Source organism: Mixophyes fleayi, chromosome 4, assembly GCF_038048845.1.
Source record: "Mixophyes fleayi isolate aMixFle1 chromosome 4, aMixFle1.hap1, whole genome shotgun sequence".
Classification (NCBI taxonomy): domain Eukaryota; kingdom Metazoa; phylum Chordata; class Amphibia; order Anura; family Limnodynastidae; genus Mixophyes; species Mixophyes fleayi.
This window is the reverse complement of record NC_134405.1, coordinates 119,847,156-119,863,025: the sequence shown is the minus strand read 5'-3', so window position 1 is coordinate 119,863,025 and position 15,870 is coordinate 119,847,156. Positions and strand designations below refer to the sequence as shown.

The following is a 15,870-nucleotide window of genomic DNA, read 5'->3' as shown; positions in this document are numbered from 1 at the left end:
TAAGACTTATGGCATAACCCCATAGTTTCTTCTTTCCCATTGTAAATTTTACTATTTTACATGCTTAAGCAAATTAAGTTTTATATTTATTAATCAGTCTCTGTTAATTTTCATCAGATTTGTACTCACCAACAGTAGTTTATGCACAAGTAAAATAATATAACTTCTAGGCAGCGGAGCCATCTGTCTGCCAGCGTAAACACCTGCAGTTTATAGCATATTTTCTTAGAGATACTTTCAAACAAAATTCGATAATATTTTTTAACATATCTGCGTTTTGAGGGAACAGTTCACCAAGTGGATGCAAGCAGGTGTTATGAAGGTTTATTTAATAGTTTCATAAGGTAGAGTTTATATAAAATAATATAGTGGTTGTATTATTTTATTAGTAGTACTAGTTTATATTTTTAGAATGTGAATTGGTAAAAGATTTAGGAAAATATCTGCTAGTATTATTTCTAATATAAAGGCCTACATTATGGGGTATATTTACTAAACTGCGGGTTTGAAAAAAAATGGAGATGTTGCCTATAGCAACCAATCAGATTCTAGTTATCATTTATTTAGTACATTCTACAAAGTGACAGCTAGAATCTGATTGGTTGCTATAGGCAACATCTCCACTTTTTCAAACCCGCAGTTTAGTAAATATACCCCCAGATTAGTAAATATACCCCCATGCCTTGATCTCTTGTTAAAGGAGGCATTTTGTCAGACTTCCACCTGTCATCATAGCTATACAGCAAAATATCTACATTGCAATTGTCCGCTTTAAAACACGCAGTGACAGCAGCCACCTTCTTTTAAAAACTACTAAAACACCCACTGAATCTTTTATTTCCATCTATTGTATAAAATGCTTCAAGCCCTTGGGACGATCTAGCAGTAAAGGACAAGACAGATAAAAATGTAAATAACTAAAAACAAGTATTCCTGCAATAATATATAGCATCATAGATAGAAATGCAATGATGCGCTACTGAAAAGCTGCCTGTGTTATCACGTTATAAATATATATGTGTGCAGTGGAGTAGTTAAATGCCCCTCACATCCAATAACACCCGCCACACAGTTTAACAGCTGTATGCATACACAGGAACAGGTTCACATTAATTCTTATGTCTTAACAAAAGAACATTTTGGAGTTTTGTAAATAATTATATTTTTGGTAGCATTTATGTGATATATATGGAAACTAGAAATGTGTGATCCGAAATTCAAATAGAGGTATGTCAATAACTGTAAATAACATGCTGTAACCCTTAACAAACCAATCAGATGTATGCTTTCATGTAGAATTATGTGTTGTTACCGGTTACGGCACCTGTTTTTCGCAACAGATATTAAAAATGTCCCCCATTGTGAACTATGCATTACATTCTCCCTTCTTACCTTTACAGTCTGGAAGAAATCCTGAAAGCAAATGAGGTGAAATCTCTTCCAAAATTGAACAAAACGCACAAAAAGCGTTAGGACCTTTGACAGCAAGTTTATCGAGAAAAACCTCTGCTTTTTTCTTACTGCTTTCATGAGAGAGAACGTCTCTGAACTCGTCCAAGGAGAAAATCTTTTCATAAACAAGGTATGACAGGACTTTATTCACATCCAGCTCACTAAGTATCATTTCTCTGTGATTATTAAGAATCACTGAGGGCCATTTCTTCCCGTCTTCATTCTCTCTTTTTACCGGACAAGCGACGTTGTGAAACCAAGACTTTGCAGACCTGCCCAGCATCTTGAGTTTGTAATGGAAGATGTGAAATTCCAGTGCCACATGTTCCAAAGAGAAGTCCTCATAATGTAATATGCACATACTGTGAGCAGAAGGAGCACAACTGCATTCTGCTGCTGCAATTAGTTTAATTCTTCTGCCACAATGAAGGCCTGTTCTAGGCTGGTTAGACGGGGATGCGCCAACGGTTTACTGTGTGCAGTTACTTAAGAGGATTACATGACACTAATAAGCCCTTTACAATTGCTAAAGTCTTCTGAAACACAATACAGGACACCGTGAGATGAATGGTAAACAGTTTATTGTAGAAGTTTCAAATAAACAAATGTGCCAAGAAAAAGAAAAGTTCAAAAAAGGCAATATCACTAAAGCAAAGACAAAATGTGATGTTTGGATTGATTTTACTAGAACTCACTAGACTCCCAATGCTCCCAGATTAACTGTTTTAGTGATAAGATTTAATAACTGGAAACATGGCATGTACATTATAAATGACAAAGATTCTGTCACAGAGGTTTTTTATTTTTATTTTGTAAGCCATGACCAAGTCAGCTTTATAAAATAAGATCTGCAACGGCTGCATTTACCACTGTTCTCCACCATGTGTATTGCCATTTTAATAAAAGAGGCGAAAAGGGCAATCTCCCTGGGCCCACCAAGACAGCTGGCCCAGTTCTGTCTCATGAAAGAATTACACTTTCAAGTCATAGTCTGGAGTCCAAATGCTTATCTCTTAGCCTGCTGTTGCATTGGAAAATGAGACTCTTTAACCTGTATATATTAACCCTTTCATTGTGCTAATATTAGCCCAAGTACTACATTTAAACTTACATTACGTTTTGACCATAGGACCAACCAAGCATAACCATAAACCTGGAACAAGCTCTTAAACTATAGAGTGGCTACTAAAATATATCTGCTCCCTAAATTCTAATAATATAATGAACCCTGCCTGTAATTTGTACCACTGGAAATTTTTTTGTTTTTAAAGAATCTGGATAAATTCTACTTTAATGTTAAAGTCGCACCTTTCCGTTCATCTTTTACAAATGGCCCAAAAGCCATGTGCTCCTTATGGTGGCACCAGCAACTTGTCTGGTGCGGCTGCATCTCTAGGGTCTGCCTGAATATCCCCCCGTATTGTACCTGTGCTTGTCTTGTGTGTTCTCCATCCTTTTGTTTTCTCCCTAGGTCATGCTCCGAGTGGTTCTGTTACGGCGTGTAAGAGGTGTATATGGAGTCATATATCTACCTCCAAAAGGCCCACTACATAAAGGTATTTGTAAGTGGTTCATATATGCCTTTAGTTAGGGGCCTGGGTTCCAGGGTAACGTGGTCCCAGTATTTAAAACGATTAACAAAATATATAATCCGGCACTGGATCCGCTGAACGAGACCCTCCTGGTGTGCTGTAAAATATTGGCATTGAGGAAACCTTGGCTAATCTCATAGTATTTTTGAATTATGCAAAGGTAGTGTCAATTTTAGTATCTCAGAAGCAAATGTTCTCGCTTGACATAATGAAGGTAGACTTCCAGACTTACCATAACATTTTTGGGTTCTCTTTCACAGACTCGAATTACAGTCATGAAAGTATCAACCCCCAGCTTTATCAATTAAGGTAGAGGTATCCTAATTGATTACTGTGCCTAACTATAGACAAGCTGAAATGATATCCCTGTGACAACTCTTCCATTTCTTATTGGGTCCAGGCCTTTTTCACTGGCCGAGATGTGGAGGTGGAAGCATGCCTAAGGGGTATATTTACTAAACTGCGGGTTTGAAAAAGTGGAGATGTTGCCTATAGCAACCAATCAGATTCTAGCTGTCATCTTGTAGAATGTGCTAAATAAATGATAACTAGAATCTGATTGGTTGCTACAGTGTCAGACTGGGGCATGAAGGGCCCACCGGGGGACTGCAACGCTGGGGGCCCACCAGAGGGGGTGTGGCCAGCCATCAAAGAGGCAGGAACAGACACTAGAGGGGGAGTGGTCAGCCCACGAAGGATAGCTAGCACCATAGTGTAGTATATAAAGAATGCAGTGCATATATAAAGAGTGCACAGTCTTGACCTGCCCCTTAGATTGGGCAGAACAGTCACCAAAAATCGGGATTGTCCCACTAGACTCAGAACATTTGATAGACTGTCCTACCTGTTCTTGTCACCACCTGTGGCTGCTGGTTTCTTTAGTTGCGGCTTGTCTGGAACCTGGAATGTTGGGGGCCCTATTTGGAAAAAAATGGGTACATTTAGAAAATTCTAACCAGCCCAGTGTTAAATCAATAGGACCCACAATTAATACTTAGGCCTTCCTCCAGCCCTAACATTAAAGTAATAGTATTCCTATTTAAGAAATAAACCTATTTCCCTCCCTCCAGACAGCCCCAGCAATAAATTAATAGCATTTACGCATAATAAATATTAATAATTTCCCGCAACCGTCACTGCCATTAAATAATTCATATTCACATTTAATAAATAGACCTCATGCTCCTCAAACTCAGCCCCACATTCAATTACTAGCCCCAAAACCACCCCATCTTAAAATTAATAGTCCCCACTATAACATAGCACCCATTAGTTAGCCACCACCTACCACACACATTACATTGCCACAAACCCGCTGTGCCATCACACACACATTAATGTGCCCCTTCATCACCATGCTGTGCCTCTTTATGATCACACTGCGCCCTCCATGCTGCTTTTGCACCCCTCTTCTCCTGGCCCCCCTTCATCACCCTGTTCCATGCTGCTTTGGTCGCCCTTCATCACACTATTCCATGCTACTTTGCTTCCCCTTCACATTGTGCCTAATCTCACATGCCACATTTCTTTCTCTCCCCTCTCCAATGTCCTTATTTATCCATATCCCATTCTTGAAATATATTTTTTAAACATTTTTTAACATGTATTGACTCTCAAATAGCTATGGCAAAAAGCATTAACTGCATTTGTATTCTCTTATAAAATGAGGCTTATTGGCATAATATTTAATTTTTTCCACTGATAACAAAATGTGAGAATTTCTAAAACAGGCTCACTTCACAGTAATTTTATGCAATGAAGACTGCTGAGACATTAGAATAATAATAATGATGATGACCCATGGCGCTATGTGCTAAAGGAAATGACAAATGCTCTCCAAAACAGAAAAAATATTATATGTGTATATAAAGCAAAATAAAAAATATATGAATATATAATAAATAAATGAAACCAATCCAATTCAAAAGCAATCCTGAATGGACAATATGAATGGAGGGAAGAAAATGTGCACAAATAAATAACAAACAAAAGAGTAAAAAATGCAATCTTTTATAATAAAAAGATACAATCCAAGTAGAAAAAATAAAAAAGAATATCCAGTAAAAAGAAACATATAAAAGCATGGAGTGCATCCAAAACAGTAGCGTGTATTGAAAAAAAACAGTCATATGTAGATTACCTCGTAAATTATGTCCCAAAGGTATCCCAAGGATCCAGAAGTCCATTAAATGTATTGAGACTGGCACCGAAGACTCCCTTTTTTCAACGGCGGTGCACTGCCAACCTCAGTTTGCAAACGATAAACTTCTCTGACACTTCCTCCGCCTTGGAACGCAAGCCTGCGTGTCAAAAGCCGAACTTCCGGTTTTTGGCTAAGAAGCACAGCCGCGTACTCCTGCTGCTGTGTAAAAGTAAAAAGTATAACGCTGTCACGTTTGGGCTCTCTGCAGCTGGCTTGGCACTCGGAACAGCGGATTAGGTAGGGGCGTGACTTACCAGCGTCGGGGCCTACCGGTGGATAGTCCGGCTTCCCGGCAGGCCAGTCCGACGCTGGGTTGCTATAGGCAACATCTCCACTTTTTCAAACCTGCAGTTTAATAAATCTAGCCTATAGTTTCTTTGCCTCTCCCCAGGTTTGATTCAGCATTTTCACTATTCTTCTTACACATGTCAATGATTTGTTTTTCTGAGGAGGGGGCCAATGTCACATTGGAGGAGATAAAGTTTCAAGATGTCATTTGCTCACTAACCAGTACCTCTCAATATTAAAGTCTTAAACTGGCATTCTTTCCTACTTGATGAGAGAAGCATTGATTGTTTTAATCCCTAAAGAGGGGAAGGACCTGTTTTTCTAGGAATCTCATATGTCCATTTTGTCTATATTCTAGGGATGTCACAATCTTTTCTAAAGTATTGGACTATTACTTCTCAGTCAGTATTAATAGCATTTTAAGGAACCAATATAAACTTGAGGCATTTATATTGCATACATAATAAAACATTTGATTTATAGAATGACAATTTTCTGGAGAGTATTGAAGAAATTTATGTTTGATCCTAATTTTATTAATTAATGTTAAGTTCCTGTTCAAAGATCACCTGGCCAATGTCTATACTAACTTAGCAACTTAGCCCATTGTCCCTCTTTATATTTGCAATTACTAATGTGCCCTTGAATGTCTTGGTATGTATCTTCTCTGGTGTGGTTGAGCTCTAACTGTGTAGAATTAATGATCTTATTTTCCGATACTCATATAATGTCAGGTACTTGAGGGACCCTTTTTGATGGTTTTGCCACTTTTGTGGGCTCAGGGTTAACTGTGTCAAGTCAGTTATATTTCCACTTGTATCTGAGCAAACCTAATTATCAATTCTGAGATGGCTTGACAAATATAAATACCTGGGTGTATGAATCTTCTCTGACAGCTCCAGATTTAAAACTGATATTCTCAATTAACATTTTGATTTATTTCATATCTGTGTTTAAAAATATTTATAATCCATTCTGAAATTAATTTGGGGTTTATTTACACCTAGATTGCTCTATGATAACCCCCAGTTTCTGAATATTTCCAAACTTTTTTTTATCAGGACACAACTGGTCTATGGCTACGGGTGGCTGCTTCCATCTACTGATAAACTGTGCAATGATTTTAGAGGCTGCAATGGTGAAAGCTTTTCCAAAACCTGCTCAGAGATGGTCCTCTACCTTAGGTTGAGGTCTCCCCTCCAGTGGTGGCAGTATGAAGGGCTGGTGTGAAGGCCCTTGGGCTATATGAGTGCACATTGGGTTCATGATCTTCAAACAATCTTCTGTGGTACAATAGGATCTTATCTGAGTTTTCGTAATCCATTCTTGGTGTTTCCTTCCGGGCTACTAATTATCTGTAGGAAATATTTCCTAAGGCTCGTTCTGAACATTTAAGGACATCAAATTCCCTTGCAGGGAGTCCACAGCAAAAGGCATTTCCAACTCTGATAACAGCGTGCTTGTTTATGATGTGTGCCAATGTTGTCTGGATGTTCCTCCTCGTATTCCAATGGATGATGGTGTTGACTTCTTGGGCCATGGCCTCTCCCTTACATCCCAGTGAGCATTGTAAGTGCTCATTATAAGATGTGAGATTTAAAAGCACTGCAATTTACAACTATAAAAAACACTATAAAAATTAGAGATGAGTTCATCTGAAGCTGGAATAGCTCTGGGGGTAAATGTATGAACATGCGGGTTCTTCAACACCCGTGTGTTCAGCGTGTTCGGCGATTAAATTTCAAGCAGCGCTGCATTGTAAAGGGAAGTTTCCCTTAACAATGCAGCGCCACTTGAAATTTAATCGCCGAACACACTGAACACGCGGGTGTTGAAGAACCCGCATGTTCATACATTTACCCCCTGGTGTGACACCATACTTACTGTGCAATGACATTTGATTACTACGGTTCATGCTGCATTTTTTACTTTCTATTAAATGAAAATAATATAGTAGTTTTCCAGATGTATCTATACAAAAAATACATGGGTAGATTTTCATATGAGAAATGATTGAAAGTATATACTATATACAGTTAAAAAACAAATATTATGTTTCACTGATGCTTACTCTATTACTGACCACTTGTAAGGACCATAGATATTATTTTACGTTTCTTGCTATATAACAATATTTTTGACATAGGTTCTATAACTACATTAATGAATTTGGAACCGAAATGGGCATCACAGTGGCTTTTATGGACTGAAGAACCTCAGTGTTGCATGAATGTCTCATGTTTAAAGTTTTATTTCATTAATTATGACCGTTGGTGACAGTGATCTACCTGTAGTAACATGTTGGTGCAGTGACTTTTTAAACAACACAGCATGGAGTATTGCTGGTGTATATACACAGTAAATTTCTTATTCTATATAAAGCTCACTATTGATGAGTTCTATTATATTTTCCATGTATGAGAAACAATATGCTTCACCAATGTAAGTGTCCACAGGAGGATGTGTTTAAGACATCATTTAGATATCGGACAAAAATTAAACATCGATAAAACAGGCAACTCTATGCTCTCTTTTAATAGAGGCAAAATATTACATATTTAGCGCTGGTCATTTGCATGACAAACAATGTGGCAGTAACTTTAGGCAAAACATCTGCACCATTACTTGGATGGTTGCTGAAATGCTTAGTTAATGTATTTTAGCTGGGAAGCGACAGGACAATATGTACGTCTTAGTAATTGCACATCTCATGAAACCTGTTTTTCCTGGTGCTATAAATCCTTAAAATGATTCTGCTTAATGAAACAGGATTAACAATAGAGATTATTACAATCCTAGTTGAATTATTCTGCCATAAGTAATCTGTCAGCAGGGATATTAGATGTTATTTTACTTCTTAAGTGACAGATGTCAGGTCTACCAAACATCTGTCATCTTTCTTAACGGCCAATGCCATCTGGTGACACCATAGACTCTGTGCTGCTGTATTGACATTATAGGGACCTATGCAGTGTGCAGGGAGCAGCAGAACAATAGCATTAAGGAACCAGACTATATTTTGGGGATGATTATGTTTGCCGTATAGTGGAAGATCATGCTCTGCCCGATTGTCAGGAAAGAGGATCTGTTTTTAATTTTGTCACACCAGTGGGTGACCAAATAGTACACATGTAGCCATTCTCCAAGCAGGCAGATCATATGGAGACTTATTAGTGCAGTCAGTAGATTACCACATACTGGACAACATTGGACTATGTTGACAGGATTTTTGACAATGTCCAAAAATGATTTGAAAGAAATCATCATACTCTATGAGGCCACGCACATGACAATTTTGTGCAATGTCTAGGCATTAAGCAAACAGTAAGTGCAGATTTATATCCTTACTATAATCTTAACCATTTTTCCTTTTAATTAAAATATATATAACCTTAACCCTGAGAAATAAATAACTCAGAAGTAATTAATAATGCAATCATTTTGACTAAACCTTGTTTGATGTGCAGCAATACCATCCTACAGTCTGAAGCAGTGCTGTGTCCTAAGGCACCCCTAAGACAGTATTACTGTCCCTCAACAAAAACATCTATAGTTTTACGTAGTGAACAGAGTTCAATGTAAAAGATCATGTCATAGATACGTGTAACCCAACATAAAACGCATCTCAAAGGGGAATACTTAAATTACATGTGAACACCCATACTGTACCCCACTTCCACATCTCCAAGCACATGGGGCCACAGCTATTAGACACGTGCTGCTCAAAATACTGATGCAAGTTGTGCACATTTGCAGTGCAATTCATTTTTCAAGAAGCACAAAATTACACTGCACAAATGTACTTAAGTGAAACTCTTATTCATGCCAGTTTATATGTTTTGAATTAGGCATGTTTGGTAGTGTCATTATTTTTACTACTTTGCACACCTGAAATGTTGCACTCCTCTGGCAAGATTCACAGACACTGCAGAGTTGTAAGACATCTCAGATGACTCAGCACACAGGCGTAATTCTCCATCGTCTAGCAGCGTAGCAGATGGACCAGCATCACCAGACCACTCACCCCTGGGCATAGCAGCCATACCCACAGAAACAAAGGTAGTTTCACCAATGTGTAAGCCAATGTTTCTTCATTCTCATGCATCTTTGATAATTAATCAAATAGGAATTTACAACAACTGGGAACACTGCACACAAGCATGAAAAGTGCATCAATATCAATATTCTTTGACGAAAACCTGATGGTGATCCTTTTGTGAACACTAGCCGCACACACCAATCATTTTGTGCTGAAAATGCTCTGCAACCACTCAAAAATTAAGCCCATCCCAGGGTTACCCAATCAACTATTCTTTTGCTAATTTTAATATCAGAATGACATTTTTTTTACTATTATTTTTATGGGTGACTGGAGGATTGGAACATGCCATATGTATAAAAAGCATCTTTGGTTTTAGCTGGTATGGTTGCATACAGTTATTGTGCTATCTGCCTTGTTGCCCACTGCCACTCTGGTCACTACACTGCATGTATTCCAAAGAACAGACAGCAGCTAGTCTGGCAGTTCATTCTGCTGTTTCACACACAATGACCATGCACTAAAAAGTGACTTAATCTGTCTGACTATCCTTTACTTCGTCATGTAAGTGCGGTTTGCATTTTTCTAGCCTCTTAAAAATTTTAATAGAGGTTGCCACAAATCCTTCCTGCACTTACTTGGTCTCCTCTGATCATCTCATCCAGCGAGCTCCCTAATGCACTTTCAAATTAATTGGAAGTTTATGGGTAGGGACAATGCCACTCGCAGGTGAAAAAGGCCCACTTCTGATTAAAGAAATTACACCTTTAGAGGCATCAGCGACAAAACCTGAACAATACTGTGTTGATTCATATATTCATTTTGCTACATTATTTTTAAATTAACCAATAAGTATATATAATATATATGTCCTATGTAGACAGCAGTGAAACGTATACTACAAATAAGGTTACAGGAAAGGTAATTCCTGAAAGTGCAAAATTGTGGGAAAGATGCCAGCACCTGTGGTCCTGCAAAATTTAGCATCTTCTGATTGGATTAGCTGAGCGGATCAATCAGACGAGATATATTGTTCTGATTGACTTGACCTTTTCACTGAAGGGGTGATTGCAGAGTAAAGAAAGCTGTGTTGTAGTCCTGATGAGGTGAATAGCTAGCTTGCTGTTCTCAGCAGTGTGCCAATTACAATTACATGAATTGAGAGGTGTTTGCAACTGTTATTGCGGACTGCTTTCTGACAGCTGTCATCTGGAGCTAGTGCTGTGAATTGTCCCAGTAATTGTTTTCTGACAGCAGAGATCTGGAGCTAGTGTTGTGAATTCTCAGAGTCTCTTGACTTAATCCAAGAGCCATCTTCAGAACTGAAGCCCTTCAAGTGCACCAGGTACTGTACTCCACACCCAGATCTGCGAGGGTCAGGGATTGACTGAATGATATATTCATGGTGGCCCTCTACTTCAATTACAGAAGAAGGAACCACCACTCGTCTAGGAAATGGATCCCTCACCACCAGTTCCAGAAGAGAAATGTGGAACATCAGATGGATTTGACAGGAAGGTGGTAGCTCTAGCCTGTATGCTACTGGTCTTACCTTTCCACTGGTTATGAACTGACGTACCAAGACCACAGTTTGAATGAGGGCCTCTTCAGGGCGATGTGGACAGCCACACTTTATTGCCCACAGAGAACAGCCACCTGTCTCTTCTCCTCTAGTTGCAAACTTTCTTTTGTAAGCTACCACCATCTTCAGCTATTCCAGCAGCTTTTTCCTCAGACTCTGGAGATCTGGCACATGATCTGGCACATGTATGTCTGCCGAAGGATCCCCAGAGGTGGCATGTGAAGATGGAATTACCACCCGATAGAAACCGAGGTTGACAATAATGGGGGAAACCCCAGTGGACTCCTGCACCAGTTTGTTCTGTGAGAACTCTGCAAGCAATTGGGACCAGTCATCCTGGACATCTGAGACAAAGCACTGCAGGAACTGTTCAAAGGATTAGCTGGGATGCTTAATGTGACTGGGGGTGGAACCCAGATGAGAAGTTGAGTAAAATTAACAGCCCCTTGCAGTAGGCCCTTCAAAACCTGACCACGAACTGAACCCCTCTGTCGGATACTATCTCCAAGGGAATTCCATGCAGCCAGAAGACCTCCTTGGTGAGGATCTGGAAGAGTTGGAGTGCTAACAGCAGATTTTTCAAGGCTGTGACATCAGGGGCTGGCTGGCAGACTTTAGCCTGGGGGGCAAGCACATGTACTGGCCCACAAGTAGAGGCCCATCCATAAAGTATGGCTTTCGGTACAATATATATTTATCAATATAAGAAAAAACTATTTTAGTGCTGCTTAAACCAGCGATACTTTATTATTATAAGTGATAAATCTTAAATAATGAAAATAATGCAACAAAAAACAAACCTCACTTTATATTGCTTTTTATTTTATATGTTCCTTCTCCCTACAGCACTTTATTTTGTTATTTATTTTTACACATACCTGGCTGATTATAATGGGATATAAATCATATAGCAATAGATTATATAATAATGTTCTATTACAGTACTGAACATTGGAGCTGATTAATCAAAATACAAACAGCCCTTTTGCTTTATAAACCTGGGGGTATATTTATTAAACTGCGGGTTTGGAAAAGCGGAGTTGTTGCCTTTAGCAACCAATCAGATTCTATATTTTTGTAGACTGTACTAAATAAATGATAACTAGAATCTGATTGGTTGCTATAGGTAACATCTCAACTTTTTCAAACCCACAGTTTACACCCAATGATGTTTTCGGCAGCAAAAAAAGTTATTATTTGTTTTAGGGTTAACCTAACACAAATAATATTAGGGGTGCTACTGGGAAGAGAAGCAGAGCACTAGGTGTCAATCTGACACCCTGGCCCAGAGCAGCTGCATGAAGGCTCTGGGGTACCTGGAGTACCTTAGACAGGGGGGCCCTATGATATAACATGGTTATCATTTTAGACAAATACACAGGCAATACTGTGTGCACTACAGTTAGGTGCACGCAGTTCTGCCTTCATGAGTAGTACAGTGTGAAGCAAGACATACCTCCCAACTGTCCTTCCAGTCAGACCAAATCCTAACTAAGCAAGACAGTCACCCAAATTAGCCCCCATCTGCACTCCACAATTAAATTAATATCCTACCTCCCACATTATATTAAGACTCCCCCCTCCCTCACGCGCACACTACATTCAATTACTGGCCCCCCTCACACACACTGCATTCATTTACTCGTCCCCCTCACACACACTGCATTCATTTACTGGTCCCCCTCACATGCACACTACATTTATTTACTGGCCCCCACAGACAGACACACACACATACTACATTCATATGCTGACCCCTCACATACACTACATTTATATACTGGCCCACACACAAGCACACTACATTCATTTACTGGCCCCCCTCACACACACTACATTAAATTACTGGCCCCCACAGACAGAGACACACACACACACACACGCACTATATTCCTTTACTGGCCCCCACAGATAGAGACACACACACACTACATTCATTTACTGGCCCCCACAGACAGATACACACAAACACTACATTGATTTACTGTCCCCCCTCACACAAGCACTACATTCATTTACTGGCCCCCACAGACAGACAGACACACACACACACACACTACATTCATACTCTGGCCCCTCACACACACTACATTCATATTGTGCTTCTACAGCTTTTAAAATGAAAACAAAGGAGGAGACTGCAAGCTCGTTTGAAAAACAACACAAGTACATTAAAGCAAAGTTTTATTATTGTTATTAATATTGTTTATTTATAAGCAACATAAACCAAATACATAGCAATGGGCAAAGTAATGAACATATTGGAAGCATATTACTGTGCACACAACGTAATAGGCAGGGTATATGACAGGTGTAAGGAGGTGGATGAGGCTGAGACAAGAGGTGGTGACACAGATTGAGAATGTGGGTGAAGTAGTGGAGTTAGGAGGAAGGCTGGTAAGCTTAGCAGGGGCAAACGCAAGATTTGTAGGGTTTCCATGTCACACCTCCAGTGGGCATAGCTAGCATGCTATGGGACATGGCATGATATGGGACATGGCTATAATTTTAGATGGTTCTTGGCTGCTCTCCAATTCTTCCTATCCACATCATATACACGGGCAATGCTGCGTTTACTACTGTTAGGGGCACACAGCTCTCCCTTTTCGAGCAGAGACAAAGTCCTGATTGAGTGTGTCAGAACAGTTGACAGACTGTCCTGCTCTCTCCTACCTGTTCTTGCTGCTTTCAATACTTGTTGGGGAGAGATGGCTGTGAACAGTGCAGACAGAAACGATCTGCACACAAGCTGCAAAGTGGCTGGCCCCGGGGCAGAGCCCAGCCACCTCAAGCATACAGTACCCCAGGGCTGGGATGGGTGGGTTTCCAGGCACTAGGACATTAGAACTCACTTTGGAGTTCCATGCCTTTTATAAAAGCATCTTTTATATGGTCATGGGTAGAGGTCAGTGAAGTTATCACAAAAATTCAATTTTGCAGCAGAATAGGCCTTACCTTTCAAGGTGGAAGGTATGACCAGGGCCATCTTTTCCATTGGGCACGATGGGCAGCTGCCCAGGGGCCCCACGGGCAAGGGGGCCCCATAGGCACGGCTCTTAATGAGAATAAATAATCCTGCAAAAAAAACCTTCAAGGGTCACTGAGCAAGTACATCTATCTATCTCTATATATCTATATCTATATCTGTATCTGTATATATCTATATATCTATATCTATATCTAGGGGCCCTGGTGCACTGCTTTGCCCGGGGGCCCATAATGTTGTTAAGATGGCCCTGGGTATGACCCCCCTTTCCTCTCTCACCATGGTGTGTGGGACTATCACTATGGCAAGAAAGTGCCATGCGCACCTGCTACTGGAACGCTCCATTTTAAAGGAGGGGAGGTTTGGGGCAGACTAGCACTTCAAACTGCACCCCCTTTTGTGTGTGTACCAACACAAAGCTCTACAGGGCAGCAAAATGAAGGGAATTCCTTTAAAATATGACAATTTTCTTGAGGCATATGTGTAAATTAGTCATATTTACCTTGTTGGTAGATATTATAATGCTTAAACTATACAATATAGTAGTTGACATAAGAGATTATGTGGGCACCATTTCAGTTCCTGTGTTTGGCAGCACAATGGTTAGGCGCACACCTGCGTAACTGGCAATTTTCAAACTGAACATAACTAGAACCCACATAAAATAATATGATTATGCTATAGTTTTTAAAATAAGTTTATTATACACTGAGCATAACAGTTTAGTTTTGCAATGTGTTTTAAAGCCAGCAGGGTTATATAAGTTCATAGAGCTCAGCTGTATGGAGCAGTACAATTGCTAACCACCACTTCACTGGCTACATTAACAAATAGCAGATAGTCGGTGAGTGCAGCGTGTGACGGGCCTACAGCTGTCACTGTTTCTCTGTCTACACCTTGGATCATGGCTGCCCAGATTGCAGACCGCCTGACCATTCAGGAGGAGGAAATTCGCTGGTTAAGCGATGAGATCGGCCGGCTGCTGGAGCTGGGCATGCATGGGACCGTGGATAGCAACCCGAGCCCAGAACTGGAGCAGCTGAGGACCGAGAATGAGAAGCTTAAATACCGTATAGTACACTTACAGCGCTGCCTGAAGGAGGAGCAGGACAGAGGCAGAGCACCGGACAGTCCTCCGCCGGTGGACGAGACACAGGCTAGGCCCGAACTTAAGGAGAGTCCCCGGGAGAAGGAGATCACTCAGCAGACGGGGAAGGAAGAGCAGAGGCCGCAGGCTACGAGTGAAGACAAAGGAGAGGTGAGTGCTGCTGATACAAGGATAGAGCAGTCTCTCTCATTGCTGTCTGTCAGACCTTGGTGGTTCCATCTGTTAGAACTCTCATATCAATTCACGTTTGCATACATCTTTTACTGGGAAGAATTAGGTGTATTGTTATCGTATAAAGAGAGTAATATTACCAAGAGACCCATGTAAATGCATTATTACTCACATCCCGCTGAGTTGGGGTCTTTATCCCCTTAAAAATGATCACATAATTGTATTTTAAATATTACATGAATATTTGTTTATCTGGCTGTGTGTTAAAGACAGAAGGATTTTTTTTTTCTCTCCCTAATATAACAGTTGCTTTGTTAATTATTAGAAATCCATGTGGATCTGTCACTTCCTTTTTATTTTGCATTAATTGACAGACACTGGTATAGGAAGGAGACAAACCATATACTAGAAAATGCTAATACAGGTAAATACATTTAGAAAAAAAGTAA

The 15,870-nt window shown here is 40.0% G+C and overlaps 2 protein-coding genes across 5 annotated transcripts in view; one reads left to right on the top strand and one right to left on the bottom strand.

Moving 5' to 3' along the window:
• The window catches only part of TJP1 (tight junction protein 1), a 356,728-nt gene extending 354,978 nt beyond the window's left edge, over nucleotides 1–1,750 (bottom strand). For all 4 annotated transcript variants that reach the window (XM_075208092.1, XM_075208093.1, XM_075208095.1 and 1 more), the window contains exon 1: nucleotides 1,393–1,750. In XM_075208092.1, coding sequence (XP_075064193.1) covers nucleotides 1,393–1,735 — 343 coding nt within the window. In that variant the 5' untranslated portion in view covers nucleotides 1,736–1,750. The remainder of the gene's footprint in view (nucleotides 1–1,392) is intronic.
• A 13,183-nt stretch (nucleotides 1,751–14,933) lies between these two features.
• Nucleotides 14,934–15,870, top strand: part of LOC142151958 (threonine--tRNA ligase 2, cytoplasmic-like) — a 40,044-nt gene continuing 39,107 nt past the window's right edge. Inside the window, exon 1 of the mRNA XM_075208091.1 lies at nucleotides 14,934–15,400. Within this exon, the coding sequence (XP_075064192.1) occupies nucleotides 15,047–15,400 (354 nt within the window). The 5' untranslated portion in view covers nucleotides 14,934–15,046. The remainder of the gene's footprint in view (nucleotides 15,401–15,870) is intronic.